Source organism: Bos grunniens, chromosome 10 (assembly GCF_055505025.1).
Source record: "Bos grunniens cultivar Pamir isolate PY7600 chromosome 10, Bosgru_T2T1.0, whole genome shotgun sequence".
In the NCBI taxonomy this organism is placed as follows: Eukaryota; Metazoa; Chordata; class Mammalia; order Artiodactyla; family Bovidae; genus Bos; species Bos grunniens.
The window spans coordinates 66,857,090-66,881,967 of NC_141174.1; the positions used below are offsets into that span (position 1 = coordinate 66,857,090).

General features: G+C 50.9%; 2 protein-coding genes across 9 annotated transcripts in view; one reads left to right on the forward strand and one right to left on the reverse strand.

Moving 5' to 3' along the window:
- INO80 (INO80 complex ATPase subunit) overlaps positions 1 to 2,146 on the forward strand; it is a 123,539-nt gene extending 121,393 nt beyond the window's left edge. For all 8 annotated transcript variants that reach the window (XR_015134936.1, XM_086321850.1, XM_086321854.1 and 5 more), the window contains one exon: positions 563 to 2,146. Coding sequence is in view for 7 of the 8 variants with exons in the window: in XM_086321850.1 (XP_086177976.1) it covers positions 563 to 780 (218 nt within the window). In the remaining variant the exon portion in view is untranslated. The remainder of the gene's footprint in view (positions 1 to 562) is intronic.
- A 17,496-nt stretch (positions 2,147 to 19,642) lies between these two features.
- On the reverse strand, positions 19,643 to 23,134 carry CHAC1 (ChaC glutathione specific gamma-glutamylcyclotransferase 1). The gene is made up of 3 exons (XM_086321859.1): positions 21,642 to 23,134; positions 21,177 to 21,212; positions 19,643 to 20,735 (listed from the first exon to the last, which is right to left on the reverse strand). The coding sequence occupies exons 1-3, from the start codon at positions 21,861 to 21,863 to the stop codon at positions 20,334 to 20,336; spliced, it is 660 nt and encodes a 219-aa protein (XP_086177985.1). The 5' UTR covers positions 21,864 to 23,134; the 3' UTR covers positions 19,643 to 20,333.
- Positions 23,135 to 24,878: the final 1,744 nt, after the last annotated feature.

The window sequence follows — 24,878 nt, forward strand, 5'->3', positions numbered from 1 at the left end:
TCTGCCTACCGAGCACGTAGAATTCCTTTTTAGGAATGTTAGAAAGAGTTGCTGTACAGGAGATTCGAACCAGCTCCTTAAAAGCATTAGGGCTTAGAGAGCAGGGTGGCTGCGTGCAACACAAGAACTGCGTGTGTAGACATAGGATAGAGTGGGCAGCCTTGTGCCCTCTGGTCAGATGGACTGAGGAGTAAAGGACATCTTCTGAAACTAAGAAGGAAGCAGCTCACAAGTGCTGTCCCAGGAAGGAACCAGGCCTGTATAAGAAAACACATCAATGCCTGTCACAGCTCTTCCTGTAGCCTTGGCTTCCCAGCGGGTAACGCGTGCTCTGCTCTTGACTGCCTAGGTGACATCTGCTCCCTGTAGATGCAGTAATGTGGAGAGGGCTGGGCAGGTATTGGTTTTCTCTTACAGGAAAAACAGGTGACAGGAAGAACAAGTGGTACAGGGTTCCCCACAATCTCACCTCCAGACCTGACTCCAGGAACCAGGGTCTGGCGCTGAGGCAGCTCAGATGGGACAGACGCTTACACCCTTGCCTCTCTTTGTCTCCCGGCAGGAATCTCCGCCAGCAGTCCTCTGCAGACGTCCCTTGTTCGGCCTGCTGGCCTTGCTGACTTTGGACCTTCAAGCGCCTCTTCTCCCTTGAGCTCCCCTTTAGGCAAAGGAAATAATCTTCCTGGGACTCCCAAGAGCCTCCACTTGACCAGCAGCCTAGCCCCAGACTCCCTGGTCCGGAAACAGGGCAAAGGCGCCAAGCCCTCGGGAGGACGGTAACCACCTGGCCCTCCAGCTTCCTTCAGCCACTCCGGGGGCTCATGCCCTGGCCTGCAGGTGGTCTTTGGATAGCTTGCCCAGTGCAGCATCTTCCATCCCAAGCCACGGGGCAGCAAGGACCAGTTGCAACAAGGGAAAGACAGGCAGGTGGCTGGTGTGAGGACTTGGATCATCCGTGTCTCAAGAGGAATGCTCTGGGGTTGCCTGTAGGAAAAAGGCCCAAGGACAGGGATCAGACCCACAGCCTCTCAAAGGACCTTATAGGCAAGTCTTAAACCTCACACTGGGGAAGGGCTGACAGAGACCCCATCTCGATGCTCAGGCACATAGTCTCCATCCCCATTCCACTCTTCAGCTCTGGCCGTGTCCCTTGCAAAGGCTCTAAAAGTGCTGTGAAGAGCCTTCCACGGTGGAGACTTCTCTTAGGGCTGTGATTTCCTGGGGGGCCCGGAAGGGAGGAAATCATGTAGTTGGTGTTCTCAGTTGTTGAGCAACCCAAGTCTCCAAACCCATTCACCAGAGTGTTACGGCTGAGGAGAGTAGCAAATGCAGGACAAGGTGGTGGCTTTGAGGATGGCACAAGGCTAGGGGCAGCAGGCGTGGAGGCAGTTGTTTCCCAGCATTTCCTCTCCTGCCCTGCATGGTTCGAATCAGAGAACCTTCAGGTCCCACCAGCAAAAGTAGCCACAGCTCCCACCCCGGGACTCCCAGAAGCCAGTAGGAGACCAGGAGCCACCTCAATCAGCAGGACAGCCTCACTGCCCCTCTTGCAGGCTCCCCTTGCCCCTCCTGAATGCACAGTCTCCCCGCCCTTGCCCTTCAGCCCCCTGCTTGGCTGTATGCACTGTCTGTATTGCACTGAGAAAGGAAGGGACGGTGGAGAGAGATGGAGAGGATGGAGCAAGGGCAGGCTCAGCACCCACCTCCCAGCCTGGCCCCGCCAGCCCGAGCTCGCTTCCCTTCAGGAGCGGCAAAGGGGTGGTGTTCACATGGGAGGTGTTTCTGCCTATCCCCAGCCTGATGTCCCTGGTGGAGCAGGTGCTTCTGGGCGGGTCCGCCTCTAATTTGCACACCTGAAAATCGCGGAATTGAGTTTAGATAGATTGATTTTTTAAACTTTTTTTTTGAGTAGGGGTGGTAGGGGAATCATTTAATTTAAATCATTAAGATTCCCCTGTCCAAACCCAGACTCCTGTGTACAGATGCTATTTAGAGGGAATCAGAAAAATGCCAAGCCTTTTTTCTCTTTGAATGTGCTGTCTATTTTTATAACTGAACCTGTACATATGTATAAAGAGAGACACATCTTTCTTTTACTAACTGGAGAAAATCTTAAATAAAATGGAGTGAGATAATTTTATGTAAATTGAGGTGTCTGTGGTCTTTGCAGCTGCCTCTCCTTGGGGCCATCGTAGGGCTCCTGGGGGAGAGTGGCAGGATGAAGAGGAAGCAGAACCCCGGCATCATGATCGTTCTTGTCGTCAGAGAGGTGGTCAGTGGGATGAGGAGTGCCCTGTAGGCGTTGATGGGCATAGGAATGTGCCTCCAGCCATCGGAGAGGTGGCTTGACCAAGTGCCTGACAGGCCAGGGCCCTCGGGGTGTGGGCTCCTATGACTCTAGACTTTGCCTCCAGGACTTCAGTGTAGGCGGCTTGACCTGGCCCACCATTAGGCATTTACACAGTGGCAATCTAAAAACTGACAGATTCTTTCTTCAAAAACCACAAGTGAGAGGTTGTCCTGGCAGTGTATTATACATAAAATCCCCAAGTAATAGGAACTTTATGGTCCCAGTTTCTAGAAATGTGATGTGTATACAAATACGTGTATATAAACCCCAGGAACCTGCCCCGTTTGCAGTTCCAGGACCCACTGTCAGTTAAGCTGGCAGAAATACTGAGGAACTGTGAGATGAACACAGTGTTCTCAGAGTTAGCTGTTGTAAGAATCATGAAAGAAAACAGTGAAATATGTAACTGGAGATTCCAGAGACATCCAGGCTTTGAAAACTTAGCTCTCTGATCCTCCAGCCTGTGCTAGCAGTGTTTCTCTGATGGAGCTAAATAAAACACTGATAAACTCTTGCGTCACCATCAAGCAGGGTTTGCGCTGTTCCGAGTGTGCTGGCTGTGTGGCCTCCTGAGCCTTGGCTCACCCTGCACACCCTTGATAGGCGCGGGCTGGCTCCTGAGCATCTGCTGCTCCCTGGTCACAAGGGTAAGCCTTCTCCTCCTCTTGTTGATCTTAAGTAGCACTATCATATATGCTGGGTCTTGTTTTTGTTGCTGGTAAACTTGACCATGGCCTTGCACAGAGCAAACCGGTGTCAGTTTTCCAATTAGCCATACCCTATTGTCATCACCACTGTGGCTTCTGGTCAACAAGCCCACTAGGATGGATCCTCTCCAGTTCTCATTACCTAGCCTGCCCCTCAGTGACAAGACTGTTCAAACTGCACCAAGGTCAACAGTGGTCACCCCTCTAGAGACCTGACAACTCAGATCTTCGCATGGCTTCACCCAGATGTGGATAGGCTAGATAAAGTCTCCTCCTGAAAAGCATGTGAGTTCTGGACCAGAGCTCTCCAGTCATCTCTTTCTCCACACACACTGCCATGCTCCCCTGTTAGGCATTTTCAATCCAGTCCCTGAAGCAGCAGCTAACATGTCATATTGAGGGATGCTCATGGCCTTGATGTTTCTCTTACCTGTCCATCCCTCACCTGAGGTTTCATAGATGGAGCTTGAATCTTAAAAGTGAAGGCTTCAAACTCATTAACAATTTGAGTCCTGTCCCCAACTTACACACTTTCTGAACACTTGTCTGCCTCCCACGTGAGAGCCCAACTCACCTATGAACCCAAAGAACCAGTCCCTAAACACAGAAGAGGGCTGGTGAGGGATCCTACCTGCTAGAAGCATCCCTCCGGAAGGCCTGGAACACAGGCCATCCTTTCCACTAGAGTCCTCTCTCCACATGAGCCAGTTGTGGGGCCTCAGGTAAGTGGATTTTAAGATTGTGAGTCCCTATGAACAGCCCTGGAAATGTGTAGTCTGTGCTGGGCTTTCTAGCACAGTCTCCATCCAGGAGTCTCTGGAAACCCCCTGGACCTGGAATTTTCGAGATCCTCAGATGTGCCTCAAGGGCTTTTGTGAGTGTGGGTGAAAAGGGATGTGGGCCCTCCAAATTAAACAGCAGCTCTGCTTTTACTGCCAGGTTAAGGTTCTTTGTGGTGGTAAACTAAAGGGGAAAAAAGGCTTGGTGGTTTTTTTTTTAAACCTCTGGAACATTTAATAAGTGACAATTATTTAAGTAATACTTATCAAACTTTAATATACATATGAATCACCTTGCATCCTCTTGAAGTGCATATCAATTTCAGAAGGTCTGGGATGAGACCTGAAACTGAATCTCTAACATACCTCAGCTGCTTTGTCTTGGGCCACACCTGGAATAACAAGGCCTTGGTCCCCGCTCCAGCCCTGTCAGAATAAACTCTGATCTCTGCTTGTACGCCCCACCCCAGCCAGGAAGCCCTGTGCAGGAAATACATTTTATGTTTTATATTAATCGACCTGAGAAAATGAAAAACTAGCATTTCCAGGAAAATGAGGTCCCATACATGTTTTCTCACTTTTTTGCCTTTAAATGTATCAATTCATGATTTTCTCCATGGCCTTTCTCTCCTGGGTAGACCTCTGTTAAACATGTTAGGTATGAAGGAAGATCCCTGACCTGCTGCTGCCCTTTCCTGTGTAGTCATCACCAAGCTGTAGCTTTTTTCATTGCTGCAAAGTCTGTGATCCCTGGGCCCACTATTTTCAGCTACATCCAGTCAGCTTTCTCAGCTAATTCCTAAGCCATTCTCAGGGGCATGGAGAAATTTGCCAGGTCTCTCTTGCCCCAGCCAGCCACCTTCACGGTGCTTTCACACTACTTGGCTGTGGAGAGCAGGTTCTGTTCTAGAGAACACAGGGCTTCTCGTTGTCTTAAAACCGTGCACCCCAGTGCTTGCTGCATGGAAGCAAATGGTGCTGCTAGAGAGGCATCTGCCTGGAGGGTAGGTCCCTGCAGGAAGTTCCTAAGGACTCTAGGGTGGCAGGAGCTTGGGCTATGTCAGCCCTAAAAAGAATAACCCCTTCTGTTATCCTGGAAGTGTCTGGGGCAAATAGTGCCATGGCTGGATTACAGAGATCCCAGTCCCAGGGCTGGGTGTGGGGGAAGGTAGAAGGAAAGGAAAAGAGGAGGGATGCCATGCCTGAGACCCACTTCCTGGGTCCTTGTGGAAGCTGGGTGCCTCCCTTATCACCAGGCCCCTGAACTCTTCCTGTGTTCCTGTTTCGTCCTTGCTTCAGGTCCTGGGACTCAGTCGCCGCCCATTCTCATCCCAGTTTCCCTCCTTTACCACCAGCTGCAGGAGGTGTCCTCTTGGTTCTCTCCTGTTGTGTGCACGCGTGCTAAATCACTTCAGTCGTGTCTAACTCTTTGTGACCCCATGGACTGTAGCCCACCAGGCTCCTCTGTCCTTGGGATTTCCCAGGCAAGAATACTGGAGTGGGTTGCCTTGCTGCCAAAAATGAGCATCTTGCTTCCTTTTATAGTAAAGGTTTTCTTGCTCATCAAAACAAAGGGCAGGTAAAAGTAGAACCAGACATTGGGAATTACAAAGCTCAGGATACATTTCACGGTTCTGAGTCCCTGGTCTTCAGTTCTTGGCACCTTGGCTGAGAGAAACACAGATTCCTGAGCATGAGACTCTCTCTTAGGGAAGAGTATCTCCCCAAAGGCCTGGCAATGGGCTGTAGGGAGCACCCCTGCAGGGCCTGCACCTCTCTGCTCTCCTGCCCCTTGGGATTTTGAGGTCCTGGGACCCAAGGGCCAAGAATGAATGCCTGGGCCAAGGGATGAGGTGACCTCTCTGGGTCTAGTCTGGACTGGAAGTTAGACTGCACAGCCTCTGAAGGGAAAAGGAAGCAGGGCCATCGAGGGTCACAGCTGCAGGAGATGATGGGGAGCTTTCTAAGCCCCGTTCCCACCCCATCCCATACCGCCAGCCCAGCTGTTGTTCCTGAGAGCCACGCTCTGGGAGATCGCCCAGGAACACTCAACATCTCACACCCTGCACCAGCACCCACCACCCTAAACCCCACCCTGAGTCAGGCTTGCCTGTGGACTGTTCCTTCACATTTCCCAGGGAGGGGGCCTAGAATACGCCAGGCAGCTTCATGCCTTGCCACCGTGAAGCCACTTGCCTGGGAAAGTCTGAGGAGGGTGGACAGTGGAGGGTGTGCGGGACTGAGGGGTGATCTGGTGGATTGGAAGGGCCATGCAGTTTCAGAGGTCTCAGCCCGTGGATGTGGAAAGGGCAGCAGGAGCCCCGTCATGCAGAATCTGAATAGCTTGGTCTTTCAGAGAGCTGATGTATAACACTTTAAAGCATCAGAATTTATCTCAGTTAGGGCTTCCCAGGGTGGCTCAGTGGTAAAGAATGTAGGAGCCTGCAATGTAGGAGCCGCAGGGAGGCTAGGGTTCAATCCCTGGGTTGGAAAGATCCTCTGGAGGAGGGCCTGGCAACCCACTCCAGTATTCTTGCCTGGAGAATCCCATAGAGGAGTCTGGTGGGCTACAGTCTATGGGGTCTCAAAAGGTCAGACATAACTGGAGCAATTTAGCATGCACACACGGGACTGTCTTTAAGAGATTTTATGAATACCACAGCTTAACCCTTCTGAACATATCTTAACCCTTCCTGAGGACCTGGGTCACAGAAGCATCTGGTGCCCTTCACTGTGACTGCCATGTGCCCGACACTAAACCACGCTGGCAGCTATGCTGGTATGCTGTTCAAGTCTGCTTTGAACAGGACCCGTGCCCCTTAAGTGTCTTGTGCCGATATCTAACTTACCTCCCTTTTCAGAGCTACCTTTTCCAAATTGGAAGCTAGAAGCCATTTAACCTAGCTCAGAACTTATGAACCAGGGAAAAGTAAATTCCCTGAAGGAGGAACTGCCCAGTTTCCTGGGAATAAAGACATTGAGCTTCGGTGCATGCCTGTGGCTTCTGCTGGGCTCTAGTACATGAGTTCTGGATAAACCCAGTATTCTAGGTTGGCTGTTCTGGTTTGAATCAGTTCATTAAAAGTTGTAGATTTTTTAAATCTCTTTTAAAAAACAAAACCAAAAAAAAGTTGATTAACTTAAACACCTAGGAACACCTCTGCCAAGGAAGAGCTGGAGGTAATGCAAACAAATGTAGTCTATCATTAGGGTTCAGCCAGAGCAAGAAAAATTAATTGGTAGATCTCAAAGGCCTGTGTAATTGAACCTGATCTCCTGATCTCCATTCCCCCATGCTTCACTTTTATGGGAAAAGTCTGGTCATCCCTAGGGACTGTTCAATTACAGCTCTCCATGGGTTGGGCCATAAATTCTCTGAGCAAATAATGTCATCATTTATATTGGTTAAGGCAGCATACCATCTATAAGAAAGATCCAGAAATGCAATTCCTAAATGTAAATCCATATCAGTTCAGTTCAGTCACTCAGTCCTATTCTGACTCTTTGCAACCCCATGGACTGCAGCACTCCAGGCTTTCCTGTCCATCACCAAGTCTTGGAGCTTGCTCAAACTCATGCCCATTGAGTTGGTGGTGCCAACCATCTCATCATCTGTCATCCCCTTCTCCTCCTGCCTTCAATCTTTTCCAGCACCAGGGTCTTTTCTAATGAGTTGGTTCTTCACATCAGGGAGCCAAAGTATTGGAGTTTCAGCTTCAGCATCAGTCCTTCCAATGAAAATTCAGGACTGATTTCCTTTAGGATTGACTTGTTTGATCTTGAATCCACAAGATGGCAGAGTAGAAGGACATGCGGTCATCTTCTGTGAGAACTCCCAAATTGCAACTAACTGCTGAACAACCATCAACAGGAGAATGTTGGATCCCACCAAAAAAAAAAGATACCCCACTTCCAAGGGCAAAGGAGAAGCCCTAACAAGATGGTAGGAGGGATGAAATCGCGTTTAGAATCAAACCCCATACCCACCGGGGTATGCTCAGAGATGCTCGGAGGGCTCAAACAAAATCTTGTGTGCACCAGGACCCAGAGACCCCATAGGAGACTGAGCCAGACCTGCCTTTGAGTGTTTGAGTCTCTCCTGTGGAGCCACGGGTCAGCAGTGACCTGCGGTGGGGATGAGGGCTCTGGCTGTAGCAGAGAGGGGGGCATGGCATGTGAACCGCACCATAGAGTCACTGAGCAGACAACCCACAAACTGGAGAACAATAATACCAAAGAAGTTCTCGCACCATTACAAAAGTTCTAGGGCCCACAACAGACTTCCCAACATGGGGATCCAGCAAAGGGCCTGAGAACCCCTGGGGAATTTTGACTTTGAAGACCAGTGGGATTTGATTACAAAACTTCCACAGGACTGGGAAAAGAGACTCGTGGAGGGCACAAACAAAACCTTGTACAGACCAGGACCCAGGAGAAAGGAGCAGTGGCCACACAAGAGACTGAGCCAGACTTGCCTGTGAGCATCCCGGGGTCTCCAGTGGAGGCGTGGGTCAACAGTGGCCTGCCGGGGGTCAGGAGCACTGAATACAACAGTCCTGGCATAAATCCTTTTGAAGGAGGTCACCATTACTGCCATTACTCTACCATTGTTTTTCCTCAGGCCAAACTACATGGGAGGAACACAGCCCCACATGTCAACAGAAAAAAATTGGATTAAAGATTTACTGAGCATGGCCCTGCCCATCAGAGCAAGACCCAGATTCCCCCACTGTCAGTCTCTCCCATTAGGAAGCTTCCACAAGCCTCTTATCCTTATCCATCAGAGGGCAGACAGAGTGGAAACCACAATTACAGAAAACTAACCAAACTGATCACTTGGATCAGAGCCTTGTCTAACTCAGTGAAACTATGAGCCATGCCGTGTAGGGCCACCCAAGATGGATGGGTCATGGTGGAGAGTTCTGACAAAACGTGGTCCACTGGAGAAGGGAATGGCAAACCACTTCAGTATTCTTGCCTTGAGAACCCCATGAACAGTATGAAAAGGCAAATCTATATATCTCTCCCTTAAGAATTTGAGTATGTTCTACACATTTCAGGACTTCCTTCAGGGGATCAGATGGTAAAGAATTTGCCTGCAATGCAGGAGACCCAGGTTTGATCCCTGGGTTGGGAAGATCCTCTGGAGAAGGGCGTAACAACCCAGTATTCTTGCCGGGGAATCCATGGACAGAGGAGCCTGATGGGCTTCTGTCCATGGGGTCGCACAGAGTCGGATATAACTGAGCAACTAACACTTTCACTACACATTTAAGGTCCCAGTTTCTCTTCCTCATTTTTCTCTGCCATCTCCATGCTCTGTCCTCATCTACATGGTTAGTGCTGGTTTGCAGAAATATAGGAAGAAGAAAGTCTGGGGACAAGGTGCCCCTACTGTCTTAAAAGTTAGATACTTAATTGAACTTCTCCTGTGATCCTTAACTGCACTTGGTGGCCCAATGGTTAAGAACCCGCCTGCTAACACAGGGGACTCCAGCTTGGTCCCTGGTCTGGGAAGAGCCCATATGCTGTGCAGCAACTAAGCCTGTGCATCGCAGCTGCTGAGCCCCTGCTCTAGAGCCCGGAGCCACAATCACTGAGCCCTCAAGCTGCTACTTACCGGAGCCCTCAAATCCTAGAGCCTACACTCTGCACCACAACTAAAGGGGGCCCACTTGCTGCAGCTTCGTGCACAGCAACCAAGTTCTAGTGTAGCGAAAAATAAAATAAATAAATAAAAATTTTAAAATATATATAGTTTACAGTGTAGACATTTCATAGACTTTCCAAATAAACAGGATCGTAGACATTAAAAAAAGAAGGGAAAAAAAAAAAAAAAGATGGAGCCAAAAACATAAGGGAAAAATCTTAGGTTGAAAAGCATGAAACTGCTTTTTAATCTACAAATATGGCAATTTCATATGTTTCAACCTATTTATAATAATGTTATTTTATGATTTTTGAGGTATTTTTCTTTTTCTGTTCTAAATATTCACTTTTGTGCTTAATTTTGTATACTTTTTCTTAAAAGGGGCTTTCCCAAATTGTATAAGCTTTAGGCTTCACACACCCAGTTCCAGGGTGGGAATGAAAAGGGATAGGGCCTTGTGTAGGACAGTTTGACAATCTGTGTCAGGAATTTTAGAAAGAGCCATGCCTTTGGCCTAGCCACTCTACTTTTAGGGGTATATTTTCAGAAATAATCAAGTGTGATGTAGGGCAGGGCTTTGAACCTTAGGGGAATGGAGCAGGAACCCAGAGTGAGTCTTGTCAGAATCTCCCTTCCTCATAACTTTTGAGTTTCACCAATAACTCCTTGGCTTAAGACCATTTTGTATGCAATTAAAACAAAGGGCTTGTGGCAGCATAATAGAATTTAGCAAAAAAATTGGAAACCACCCAAATGGAAATGACATAGAATTGGTTAAATAAATTTTGTACATCACTATGTTGAATTAGGTGACCATTAAAAATCATATCTTCTAGAGTATCTGATGACATAGGAAAAAAGCTTACAATTCAATCTTAGGTTGAAAAAATAGGACACAAAATAGATGAAGTTTGTTTTTATGTATATATTTAAGTTTTTTCATAGAGTAGTAAGAAGAACTAGAAGAAAGTAAGCTTTCTTGGATGGTGGAATTATGAATGAATTTTAACTCTTCATACCATTCTGTATTTTCCAAACTTCCTATTATGAGTCTGTGTTATTTTTTATATAATTACTATAAGTGCTTTAATAAAAGAAGTAGGTTTTTAAGGGAAATTTAGGAAAAACTCAAAAGCCAAACGAAAGTAAGATATTTCCCATAGTGAAAATTTTCTTACAATGCGTCTTCCAATTTCAATTCAGTTCTCCTGATAAAATGATAACAGGGCAGCACCGCCCCAGCACCTTAATGTTTTCAGGGGGACTTTAGAGAAGCTGAATTTCAGGGAAAAGCATAGACTAGAAATTCAGATACCATGCGGAGATATTTTCAGGCAGGTATGGCTTTTCACATCCCTCACATTAGATTCTGAGTATCAATATCTGCTCTGGGTTTACAGAACAGGTGTTCTGATTTACCTGGGCATGGGGCTAGCTTTTCCTCTGGGTAGAAAAGGGAGCTCTCTGCATGGCCCATCACCCAAATCAGTGCTCTTAACCTCTTAGAGGATATCCAGGGCCTCTGTGCTCAGGACTTTTGTTTTGCCGCTCTGCATTTTATTATATACTTGACTTATTTATGAATAAGTAATTATTTGTACAGTTCAAAATCAAAAACATACAAAAGGGCATAAGAATAAAAAGTCTCCCTTCCATCCCAACCCCTGGCCCCCAGCTCCCCTCCTGGGAGGCAAACTGTGCTGACAGTTCCTAGTGATTCCTTCCAGACATATTTCTATGCTTTTAAATACATGATTGTATTCATACTATGTATCTCTTTTTTTCCACTTAACATTATACAGCAATGTTAAGAAAGTACTGCAAAAAGAGTAAAATGTTTTCTGAACAGTAATAAATATTCTTCCTAAACATTCATAATGACTGCAAATACGCCATGGAGGGGAGATGGGCCATTTGGTTGTCTTACTGCTGGAAAATTTGGATTTTCACCCCGTAAGTCCCAGAGGGACATCCAAATGAAACCATCTTCCTGGGTTCAGCCAGCAACTGCATTTGGTTTGGGCCCTGATTAGCCTTTGGCTCTCTGGGGACACAGAACTCTGGGGTCAGGAGGAGGCCCGGGGCCCAACCCAGAGGGACAAGCGGGTGGTCCCTGGCCTTGAGGGGCTGGCTGTGTGGTCCAGGCCAGCAGAGGAGATATATTTAGCTGAGCCAGATGCTGCTGGCTGTGTCATGACCCAGGAGGACTGTGCTATTGGTAAACAAACCACCATGGCCCAGCCCTCCTCTCTCCTCCCTTTCCCCAGTTGCTGGCAGTGCTGTGAGAGGTGGAGGCGGGCCCTCACCAGGGAGACGGCTCACACAGAGGGGCCACCTGCAAGATGCCCAGCAGAATTGTATGGCCTTGTCTCATGGCCCACGTTTGTTTTTTGCATTTCCCCTCCTGCCTTTCTCCACTCACCCTCCCTAACACAGCAAAGTGGGGCAGCCCAGGGAACACCCTCCCTTCTTCCTGTGCCTCCACACCCTTTTCCCTCTGCCCATCAACCTGACTTGTCCTCAGTGCTCTGCTAAGTGAATGGAGTTCATGCATACAGTCATTCAACAAACTTCATTTATCCATTTTTCTGTCCAGCAAATATTTTTTGAAGGCCTGAGATAAGCCAGGCTCAAAGCTTGGCCCTAAGAACACAGCAATGAACAGGGAGGTGCCAGCTCTGGCCCTTGTGGAGCTTATACTCTGGTGAGTAACTAAGTAGGTGTTGGTGGAAAATGACAACGTTCAATAATAACCAACATTCACATGTTGTTTTAAAGTGTGTAAGGGTCTCCACCTGATAGCACATCTAATCCCAAGAAGCCGAGAGATATGATTGTCATTCCTGCTTTAAAGACAAAGAAACTGCAGCTCAGAGATGCTAAATAACCTGGCCCAGGTCCCACAGGGTACACAGAGCCCTGGTTCTTGAACTCAGTCCTTCCAACTGCAAGCCCATGTCTTTCGTGTAAAAGAGCAGCCCCTGGAGCTGGATGGGAGTAGGTTTCTCCCGCAGCTCTTCATTTTACATTTGAGGAAATGAAGACCTAGAGAGAAGAAAAGTGCCTGGTCTAAGACACAAGGCTTAAAACAGGACTGGAAACTCTGGACCCCAGCCCAGTTCTCTTCCTCTGCATCTGAACAGCAATTCAATGTCCTGCCCAGGGTATAAGGCCCTGGCAGATCTGGGGTCGAGGATAATCACTGCAGGTCTGTCTCCTCCTATCCCCTGCGCCCCCACTGGCCCACCCGCGTCTGCTGCTTTGTCCCTTTTGTGAAGATAGAGCCCAGAACGGCTTCCCCAGACCCCATCCTCCCCTTGCCAGGGTCTGCTTCTTACTGAGGGCGTAGGCTTTCATTCAGCAAACAAGGAGAGCACCTACTGTGTGCAGGCTCTGGGAAGCCCATCAAGGGCGCACAGTCCACTGGGGAGGCCAAGCAGGAGCACAGTGCCATCAAATGTGCAAGATAAAAAGCACAGATATGAGAGATGCGTGACAGGGCCCCAAAGCCCAGCCATGATGGACAGGTAGAGAAGGTTCAGAGAAGGCTTCCCAGAGAAGTCAATTGAAATCTCAATTGAGCCCTCAGGTCTGCGTGATGAGTTAGCCAGGCCAGAGCCAGCAGGGATGAGGCTTTAATGGAGAGTGGATTACAAAGTGAGAAGGCACCCTGGTCATCGCAGGCATGTGGCAGGCATGTCAGGTGTGGGTCACGCCTCTCAGGGCAGCAAGCAACCTGTGAGCAGGAAGTGGGTCTCCCTTCCTGCAGAAATCCCCACGAATGAGGGCCTCCTCCTGTGGGTGGATGACTCAGGCACCTCACGTGAGCAGCTTTCACACCATGGACTCTGCATCCTCCCAGCCAGAGCCACCCTCCTGACCTGGCATGGGCATGACAGCCTGCCTGGCAGGAGTCTGACCATGGTGGTGGGGGAGGAGACACAGGTGGGTACAAGACTACTGTCCCCTCCTCCCCCAGTCACCAACACCCTCAGGTTGTTCAGGAGGGCCCAGCTCCCCCTCCTGTGGGGAAGGGAGCCCTAGCCCAGGAGACAAGGACAAACAGCCCTCCAGCTTGGTGCCCCGAGCAGAGAGGACTAGCAAGGGCTCGGACCCTGCCCTTGACCGGCCTGCAGAGGGCGGCCCTTCCCCTGGTGTGTGTTTAGGGCCCGACCTCTCTCTGACTGACTGAAGGGGAGAAAGGGGCGGCCCGGGGTAGGTCAGTGCCGCCCCAGTCAGGCACACGCCGGTCCGCCCTGGCCCCAGCAGCTCCCTGTCCCACACTCCTGGGCCGTGCTCAGAAACATTCACTTTGAATGCTGGCCCTAGGAGGCAGCTTGGCCGTCGTCTCCCTTGGCCATGACTGTGGTGTTCACAGGGCCTTTCCCTCCAAGGCGAAGCATGACACTGCACTCAGAAGGGGTGTCTCATTAAACCCCACTCCCCATAGGTCCCCTGAGTTTCTGTGGGGCCCAGAGCTGTGCTACGTGCGGAGTGACATTCAGCTCCCACCCTGAGGAAGGGGGATGGACGGGGCCTAGTGGGGACATCTCTGGAAGCAGATCACGTCCCTGTGGGTAGGGTCCTGGGCACGAGGTGGGGCCCCAGCCAGCCCCAGACCAGGTCAACAGCAGGCACGATGCTGGCACTGAGTTCCAAAGGCTGTGAGAAGGTTGGGCACAGTGTCGCATGGGCAAAGTAGTAGAAGCAAAGGCATGGTGACCAGAAATAGCATGGGGTGGGAGGAGACAGCAAGCAGGAGCAGGATGGAGGGGCTGGGGGTGGGGATGTTTACCTCGAGGGACACAACGCGCTATGGGAATTTGTCGTGGGCAGAGTGGTGGTCAGAGTTACATTTGAAATCGTGTAGAAGATGAATATCCAAAAAAAAAAGAAGAAGATGAATATCCAGGAGGGCACCGAACTGGGGACACAGATCAGTTTGGAGGGCTTGACAGTCGTCTGGGGAAAGAGGCAAGTGTTAGGGCAGGGGTGGAAGGGCTGGGAGGGCGGGACAGGGCACCCTTAGGTCGGGGAGGACAGCAGCAGGTCTGAGAAAGGAGACCGGGCCCATGTTTAAGGGTGACAGAGGTGGGTGCTCACTCTGGGGCTCTACCTTCCTGGAGGGGGTGGTAGTGGGGGGAAGGGTCTACCCTGAGGAGTGTTTGCAGGGCAGGGACCCTGATCAAGTGGGAGGTGTGGGCGCCCCCAGTGCCCTCTCCTTCCTGGAGGGGCAGGGCTGATGACGGGGGAGAGTGCCTGGTGGCTGCGCCTTCAGGGTGTGTCTGCTCTCCCTCATGCCCACGGAATGCCCGGGTGACCCTGAACCAGGAAGCACAGGCCTGGCAGGACTCTCCAAGGTCACCTGGAAAGGGCAGAGAAGAGTGGTGCCCTCGCGCCCCTGGGCAGGGGCCAGGGATCCAGGGATAGGGCAAGGAGGGCAGGACAGGACGGGGGCGGTCAGGGGCTTCGGTCAGCTGCCTCTGACAGGCACCAAATAAAGCAGCCCTGCTCAAGGACATCCCTGGAGGGCCAGGGGTTAAGGCTGGGTGCTTCCATTGCAGGGGACGTGGGCTCAGGCCCTGGCGGGGAATTAAGATCCTGCATGGCTGAAAAATAGAACTAAACAAACGGAAAAAAAAAAAAAAAACCACAACAACAGCAAAAAACTGCTGGGTCCCAGTTCCCACAGCCACCATGCAATTTAAACTACCCAAACCCGGATGTTCCTGAGAGTGAAAGTAATAACTACCTCAGGACAACAGGAGCAAACTAGGCTTGTTGACTGTCTACCGGGCACTGTGGGGTGTGTGGTCATCCCAGAGCAGGGGCAGGAGGCTGGCGTTCGTGCGCCCACCCAGGCCCACAGTGACCTGTCCCCACAACCTGGCCCCAGAGCACCCTGACCCTCCTCAGACCCGGGCCTGGGGAAAGACAAGGTGTTCCCCATTCGAGGTCCAGCTCCTTTTGCGTCTCTGCCATCACTGTCTTCAGAGAAATGACAGCCCTAAGAGGAACAATCTCCCTCCTGGGACCCAGTGTGGGGGCCACCTGGAGCACCCCCAGAGCCTGTCAGCCCTAGAAAGGTGCCTGTAGGCGGGAGTCGTGTTTGCTCACGTGCCCTTGTATCGCGCAGCAAAACCCTGGGATCCCCTCCTGCTTATCCCCCGTTTCAACTGGCTGCCAGGAGGTGTCCCCACATTCCCTGCTCCTGGTTTTAACTCAGCCCTCCCCAGCCCCTGCCCGCCTCATGGCCTTCCCCTGCCACAGCACAAGCCTCCTTAAGCCCAGACCCGAACACAACACTTGGTCTGCTTGACAAGCAGACAAAACAAAAAGAACAAAAACAAACAAAGACCCTTCTGTGGGAGGAAAAACAAAAACATCACCACAGAACTCTATTTCCCTGCAAGATAAAGTCTAACACTTGCTCTAAGGACTGACTCCAAGGTAGCTTGCCACCTTGTCCCCAACACCCGCAGGCTTCCTCCTCGCTGTCCCTCCCTCATTTGCTGACGCCATCCCCACAAACCTGGAGTGCGCCTCCTCTCCGTGGATTCCAGCAGCTTCCTTAAGGCCATCCCTGACCCGGCTACCTCTGCCCCATTCCCTGAGCTTGGAGTTGCCCCAGGCTAGGTGTGAGAGAGACTCTGCTAGTCCGTCTCCCCCACAGCTGGAGGTCCAGGGCCCCTCAGCCTGCTGTAGACACAATAAACTTCGAGTAAATTGACTGATCCTTCCTACTCATCCCCTGTTCTCCAGAAGGATGCCCTTGAGGGATGATGGACAAAATGATGATTTCTCTGTGTGTGTATTCAGTCGCTCAGTCGTGTTGGACTCTTTGAGACCCTATGGGACTCTGCGGTGCTATGGACTGTAGCCTGCCAGGCTCCTCTGTCCATGGAATTTTCCAGGCAATACTGGAGTGGGTTGCCATTTCCTTCTCCAGGGGATTTTCCCAACTCAGGGATGGAATCGATGTCTCCTATGTCTCCTGCACTGCAGGCATATTCTTTACCGCTGAGCCATGATTTCCGAGATCCCTGCTAACTCCTGAATCCCAGAATGCCAGTGGTCTATGGTTGGGCACCCATCCTGCTTAAATCCCTTCCACTAAAAAAGAAAATAAAAAGATAAATAAATAAAAATGGCTCAGGGACTCCTGGGAGTTCTCAAACCCCTCTCAGGAGGTCTGTGAGGTCAAAACGATTTTTATAACACTACTGAGAGGTTATTAGCCTTTCACTCTAATTTTCTCACAAGGGTACAGGAGAGTTTTCAACAGCTATATGTGAATTTGGATGAGAATTCAGCTGCTTCCATTAAAAAAGTAGAATCATTTTTCCTTAAAATGTTAACATATAATGGGTTTTTCTTATTTGATAAAATATGTTTTACACTTCTCAATTCCTAATACACTAAATGTTGTCAATTGCTATATCAACAGAAGCTCTTGGGGTCCTCGGACTTCCATGCCTTCTCCATACTCTCGGTCACCCCTCAGCTTCTCTCTTCTCTCAAGAGTCAACTTTTTGCAGAGCTGTCTACTTCCCTCCCACTAGCTTCTCAGCCGCACCCTATGGTTCCCCACCACTGACACCACTGAGGACCCCCTGGCATTTCATCCAGTGGACATTCCTCTGGTCTCATTTCCCTTGACATCCCAGCAGTGTGACCCCGGCTCTCAGAAAACCATGCTCTCCTGGTTCTCCTCCTGCCTCTTCAGCTGCTCGTTCCCAACCCTTTTTGCTTTGCTCACCCTACCAGGGCCGGAGGCCTCAGGGTTGGCTTGGGGCTTGTTCTCTTTTCTCTTTGCTTCAAGCACTGTCTTGATAGGTGGAGCTCCTAAATCTCTACCCATGTGACTTTCCTGAGTCCCAACCCCACATATCCAGCTGCCAGGGATGCCATGTGCATGCCACTGCCCCACAGGCGCCCCCAAGGCAAACATCGGGCAGATCTCCACCCCCACCCTTTCCAACGCTGCCACTGCACGGAGAACCCTGGCCCTCTACTCTCTCATCAGCCAGCCACATGCAATCCCGCTGACCTCACTATCCAAATGGCTCTCGAATCTACCCTCCTGTCTTTTCCCACCGTACCCCACAGCTCCAGCCACCTCCCCTCTCACTGGCCTTTGACCTTCCTCCTTCAGTCTGACACAGCAGCCAGTGTTCCTTTTTTAGTAGCCTCTTCCCCACTCAGAATCCACAGGGGGCCCCCACTAACCCAGAAGGAATTCCACCTCCACAGCACAGCTCACCAGAGCAGCCAGTGAAATGAGGTCTTGCCACCCATCCTGCCCCATGCCCTCTTCCCCACCACACTGTCCCAGCAGGGCTGATCTTGCACCCCTCTGGTACAAGCTGTTCCTGCCTCTGTTTGCTAGAGTCACCTTCTCAAGCTCATAATTTCTCCAGAAAGCCTTCCCTGACCTCCTCTCGACCTCAGGGTCAAGAGCCCTTTCTACACTGAGTGCCCTGTTCCCATCATGACACATTTCAGGCTGAATGGTCACCATTCAGAGGTCTTTGAGGAGCAGGATTTCTTCTCTGTTGTATCTCCAGTGTCTAAATTGGTGCGTAGCATGTAGCAGCACCTTAATAAATACTTGATGAATGACTGACTTGAACTATGTGAGACCACGTGCAGCAGGCAAGTGACCTTCCCCACCCTTGCTGCTAAGTCGCTTCAGTCATGTCAACTTTGTGTGACCCCATGGACGGCAGCACGCCAGGCTCCCCCATCCCTGGGATTCTCCAGGCAAGAACACTGGAGTGGGTTGCCATTTCCTTCTCCAATGCATGAAAGTGAAAAGTGAAAGTGAAGACACTCAGTCGTGTCTGACTCTTAGCGACCCAATGGACTGCAGCCCACCAGCCTCCTCCGTCCATGGAACTGTCCAGGCAAGAGTACTGGAGTGGGTTGCCATTGCCTTCTCCACACCCTTACACTCATTCATATAGAGCAGGGTCTGATGTGAGTACCAGGATTGGCTGTCTGGCCCTGCCCTGCCACGGAAGGCAGCTGCCCAGGGTTCCCTGCCTCCCGTCACCTCCTCCTGTTGTGCTGTCCTGACCAAGCTCCCAGAAGAACTTGGCTGGACTCCTTTTCCCATCAATGGCCAAGACATGAGGCTGCCAAGACATGGGCACCCTTCCCAGGCACAACGGCTGCCCAGCTTGGTTGGAGCTGACCCTGCTGAGGACACCAAGACCAAACCAGGGCACCAGCTGTAACAAGAGTGGCGGCAACACCCACCACACAGCACCCCAGGGTAAACAGAGGCTCAGAGGTGGCTTTTCTGGAGGCCACTGAGCAAGTGAGGGAGAGGCTGGGTTACAGCCAGGTGCTTCTGCTGCAAAAGCCTTATCTGGCCCCTGCACCCATTCCACAGGTCCAGGAGTAAAGGGTCAATCCACTGAGGGGCCATTTCCAGTTGAGGAGCCCAGGGCCAGGCTGAGATCTTGGGGTCTGGGACTTGCATGGGGTGGCGGGGAGGGCTGGGGGAGGGAAGAGTAGCCAGAGGCAGGCAGATGTTTGCGAACAAACAGCAGACCAGGGGTGCCCAGCCACCCCTCCCTTTTGGATTTGAGTCCTGGCAGGTAGGTCAGGGTGACAGGGAAGGCACAGCCCACACCAAGGCCCAGGAGGCAAGAACGAACTCCTGAACCTCAGAAGTCAAAGGGCCAGCGGGTCCTCCAGGCCTGCACTGGCAGCACTATCTCACAAGTTGTCATCACCTTGCCCTTGAAGCCCTTTGAACCCACATGGCTCCTTCATCAGGAAGCCAGAGGTCTAGCCTCCCTGTCAAGAAGAGGCAGCAGCTGACCCTGCAACTGGAGGAAGACCTGATGTGAACTCCACACCTGTCCACCTCTTCAGAGCAGCTGGGGGGAGATGCAGGCGACCAGGCCACTGGCAAGGACTACTCGCAGGGCTGCCAAATGGAGCAGCCCAGGCAGAATCTGCATACCTTGGGGGGCATTCTTCATGTGCACTAAGAACCCTGCAGTCCTGCCTGCTCAGCAGTCCCTCTCTGAGAGAGCCACGGGGGATGAAGAGGGAGCCCTTCCCCCTCTAATGAGTCTTTCGGGGCCACACCCCCTCACTCATCCCAAACCCCCATCTGAAGAAAGAACCATATTCCAGCACAGCACAGATAATGAGGTCAGTTTATGGATTACAGTATGGGACAGATTAGGAAGGGGCCAGGGCCTACCTACAGTGAGAAGCTTCCCAGGAATAGACCGACAGACAGAAGTAGCCCAGACAGACAAGACAGAGGACCAGGGAAACAAAGCCAAATGGGGAAGAGGCCTGGGCTCAGCCTCAGCAGCTGTGAGGCTGCAGGGCCTCAGATCCTATAGGGCTCCCTCTCCTCACTCCCTTCTACACCCTCACCAGCAGGCTGGGACCCTTGGCAGGTGGTGTTTCTGGGGCTGGGAAATGGTTGGTCTGGAGGGGGCGGGCAGACAGGGCTCTTGGAGGCTCCCTGGGAAGATGGAGGCCTGGGTAGCATGGAGACAGTAGCAGCACTGGGGGGATTCCAGCCAGGCACCAGGCACCTGGGGTGGGGCACTGCTCAGCAGTTCCCCTAAATCTAGGGCAGGCCCCCCACCCTGCCCACCACACCAACATGGTGCAATAAATAAAGTTTCAAGTAGTAAATCGGTGTCAAGCAGGAGATCTAGGGGCTGGTGGACAGGCAGGGGCTTAAGAGAGGCCCCTGTCGGCCCACCGAGTCCTCTCAGTGAGCTCCAGCTGTATCAAGTCTGTCTGTGTGCATTGGAGTGGGGACCTGGCCCCCATGTCCATGTAGGCACTCCCTGCAGGGGCTCAGCCCCTCAGACCAGTGCCAAAGCCTGCTCAGTGGGACAGAAGCAGGGCAGCATAGTGCCTACAGCGTCCACGATGGCGGCCAGGTGCTCGTCCTGAGCCTGGGGCCCACAGAGCTGCATGAAGTCCGCCAGGCGCAGCAAGTACTCAAGGTTGTGCCCGGAGAAGCCTCTGCAGGCCAAGATCTGTGTAGCAATGGCCTCCTCGGGGGCAGGACCCAGGTAGCCAGGGTTCTGCGGAGTGGCCACGTAGGCCAATGCCTTGAGTGGTTGGTCAGGGGTATCTTGAGGGTAGAAGGTGACCTCCTTGGTATCGTAGCCGCCGAGCACCGCCTCCCGCACGTTCAGGTACTTCAGGGCCTCGCTCACCTGCTCTCCTTGCACCTGGTATGCCACACCCCAAGTGCAGCCCTGGGAGAAAATATGGGTACCGGAGTCAGTCACGAAGTTCCTTCTGATCCCATCCAGGACTGTACTCGATAAGGGAAGTGGGCAGACTGCTGATGAGCCCTCTACTATCAATATAGCAAACCCTCACCCTCCCTTAACTAGGGTTGAGAAGGTGGACTAGCCCCAGGGAGAACAAAAATTCAGCTCAGAGTTTGGTCTGAGAAACAGTGGCCATCACCTGTAAGCTTGTTAGGAATGCGTTTCAGGCCACTCTAAATCTTATATTAAAATCTATGTTTTAAAAAGATCCTCAGGTGATTCTTGTGAGAAGCACTTATCAAGACTCAACCTTCCTCTCAATCAGAGGGGTATCTATCTAATCTAGCCTGAGGCCAAGGGTCCATGAGCTCTGCCTGTCTGCACCCCTCCATGCTGGATCTCTTTCTTGACTCTGGCACTTACCTCATGATCTTCAAGGAGGGTCACCACACGACCAGGCTAGGGAGGGAAGAGAGATTTTGAAAAAGAAAACAAGTTAGAAATGAGTTCAGCCATCACTGGTAGAGAAAACCCTTAGTAACCCTTCTATCCCAGGCCTCAAATAGCCCCACTCTTGGCGGGCCGGGTGGGGGGCGGAGGAGTGGAGGGAGTGATGTATGTATGTAAGAGTAGACATATGGCAGTGGCCCAGATTGGTCATCAGAAATATTCATCAACACGGTGATCCACAGGATCAGGCTCTAGCCATCACACAATGACCCACTAGGTACACAAATTTAAGTCACAACGCCCTGAAAGGTTCTCCCATTTCCCCCATCTGGACGGAGTCACTGTCAGCCCAGATAGGCCCGGATACTCCAGGGCACCAGCGCAGCGCCCACTATCCTGCCCCAACCCCCGTCATTCACCCGGGGGGTCGATGCTCACCATCTTGTCACTGCCACGATGGAAGGTGTCTCCCTGCCAGAAGCGGCGGCTGTAGCCGCGCACGAAGCCCACACGGCTGTCACTGTAGGCGAAGTCGGGCCTCCACACCAGGGAGCCGTACCCAAAAATCCACAACGTTTGGGGGTCGTCGTCTTCGGAGAGGGGTTGTGAGGAGGGCGGAGAGGCGGGAGGGGAGTTCTGGGCTGCAGGCTCCTGCTTCATGGTGCCGGGCACAGGGACGGGCCCGGGCGGCCTCCGGGGCTGGTCTCCGGCGCGGGCACGGAAGGACCGACCGACGCGCACACCTGGCCTGGCTCCGCCTGGTCGCTCCAGCTGCGCGGCCCCGTCAGAGGCGCTCTTTAAACCCTCCAGCCGGGAAGCCCTACCCCTCGCAGCCAGCTTTCGCGTTTATTGGGGCGGGGCAAATTCCCTTTTGGCCAATCACCTTCGGATTTTCCTGTTCAGTTAACCGCGCCGCCCTCTGAGTGGGTAACTACGTGACCTGCCCAGGGCCCAGCGCGTCCGCTGATTGGTTCGACTCCACCTCTGTAGCAAACCTGGCAGGAGTGATGCAACGGCGGAGGAGGTTTTCCCAGATCAAGCATGCAGCAAGGGCGCTTCAGATTGCGTCAGGGGCCGGCAGTGGGCACGGACGCGGGCACTGGTTGTCTCCCCGGCAGCCCCTTTATGCCTTGGTCCCTTCAAGAACCATGATGGGCGGGTCTCCGGAGGATGCCTCCCAAGCACTCCTGCCAGTGCACCTGGCCGAGTCACTGCCACCCCAGGCAGCACGGATTCATTACCAGGGTCAGTGCAGGACACGTCCAGAACGAGAGCTCTGGGCGGTGTAGACGCGCATCTCTGGTGCCTCGCCTGGGAGCACGTACTCTGGAGAAGCTATCGGAGGCACCTCCGCATTCCGCATAAGTGCCTCATGCTATTGGAGCGCGTGAGCAAATGGAGAAACTGAGTCACGAGGCTGCCAAGGGGTTCTGCAGAAGTTTCGAGACTGAGTCAGACCAGGCGGCCAGGGCTTGCGGGCAGCACGTGGGGGCTATGCCTCAGGCCAGATGTGAGACGCTCCAAGCCCAAAATAAGGTCTGGGAAAAGCCGGTCAGAGCGCTTGCAACAGCAGTCTAGTGGTGGTGGCCAGACCTGCGGAGAGAAGCCATAAAGCCAGCAAAGCCAGACCAATCTTGCCCCAAGGCAATGGGTTTAGTTTTGTTCGGACAGGAGATTTTGGCAACAACGGTGGGGTTAATCGTAGGCATGGAGGTTCTGGAAGTGGAAGACAAGGAGGGCCCAGGTGAGGTCCCCAGAGGACTGTAAGCAGCTACCAGCCTTCGCCCTTGGCTACTGTCTTCACGACCCAGGGATTGTCTTCAGGCCGCCTGGAGTTGACCCCCTAAGCAGCGGCCAGGGTCAAAGGCAAACAGAGGCAGCAGAAGGCCTGCACTTGGCAGAACTGCTCCAAAGGACTGCTGCCGAGGTCGGGGAACTGCTGATGAGGGGCAGGGTGAGTCCTCCGGCAGGGAAAGGGGGCAAAGCAATTAGACGGTTAAACTAAAAATGATCTGCTCACCGAAGGTGCCTAAGATAAAATCTCCGGTAGGAATGCACTGTGGTGTGTATAGTATGAAGCTAGATCTTTAAAAACAAAATAAGTTATACATTAATATTAGTAAAAGAAATAATATGGAATAATATATTTAAACTGTTAGCGGAGACTGTCACCAGAGGAGGATTTTCATATTAACCATTCGTCTGTATTTTTCTGGAAAAGTAATTCATGTTCCTCGAAGAAAATCCAAACTTTTCCATAAATATTTACATTTGTTTCTGGTTCTTCCTTCCTCCTTCCCTCCATTTGCCATGTGCACCCTCCCCTCTTCTCTTCTACTCTCTATCCTGTCCTCTTTGGTCCATATGAGCGCCTCGTTTGCTGCTCAGGGAAAATATCCCCCCTCCATCTATCTCCTTTGGTAGTTGGGTGGAAGGTGAAAATCTGATACTAATACATTGCTGAAAGTATCTAAATTGATACAGACAACCCTTTGAAAGCAGCTTCATGATACAAATCAAGAATCATAAAATAGCCTGCCCTTTGACCCATTACTTCAACTCCAGGAAATTATTAAAAATATGTGGAAAGCCATATTCCTCAAGGTTTTTCAGTGCATTGTTCCTTATTATAGCAAAAGCAAAAGAAGTAAAGCTACTTAAATATCCAAAAATAGTTGAATGTTAAAGTAAATTATGGTCAATCCACAGGTGGAGAAATGCACACACAGACAGAAAATGACTTAAAATCCTGCAATAGATGATTAGTTACATAAATTTGATATAGACATGAAATTAAATCTGCAGTCATTGGGAACAATTATGTATGACTACACTTATGTAATTAAGTGAAAAGCAGGTTATAAAATAACCTAAAATAACTTTCTTAACCTAAAAAGTCTATATGTGTTCATTTCCATAGGAAAAAATCTAGAAGAACATAAAAATGCTCAGTGATTATCTCTTAGTAGTAGGACTACTGAGATCTGCACTTGCTTTTTTATACCGATTGAGATTGGGAATTTCTCAAGAGAACATAAATTACTTATGTTTAGAAAAAGAAGTTTAAAATAGGAAAACAATGTAGTAAAAATTCTTATTATTGCATAGTAAGGCAAAAATAGGAACTATTACATGTACTATAATTAAAACCATTAAAACAACAAAAACAAGATTCATGAGGAAAAAGATGGGGACACCATATACTAATGTTGGGTGGATTTGGGGTATTAAGAGTATAGGTGATTCTTTTCTCTATTTTGCAAGGCTTATGAAATGTACGTTTTAACAATACAAAGTTACTTTTAAAGAGTAGTTAATGGTTCTCTGTTGGCTAAGTAGTTAATGGTTCTCTGATATAGCATATCAGAATCACCTGGGCAATATCTTCATGATGCTCACTCTCCTAAACTCTCCATGACTTTCTTCTAAAAGCCCCAGGCTTTAATAACATTCCTGGTGGCTCAGACGGTAAAGCGTCTGCCTACAATGCGGGAGACCTGGGTTCGAACCCGGCGTCCGGAAGATCCTCTGGAGAAGGCAACCCACTCCAGTACTCTTGCCTGGAAAATCCCATGGACGGAGGAGCTTGGTTAAGCCACAGTGTGTGGGGTAACATGACTGAGCGACTGTCACCTTTGAAGAGTTTATCAGTGACCAGCTCTTGCTCCAAGCAGA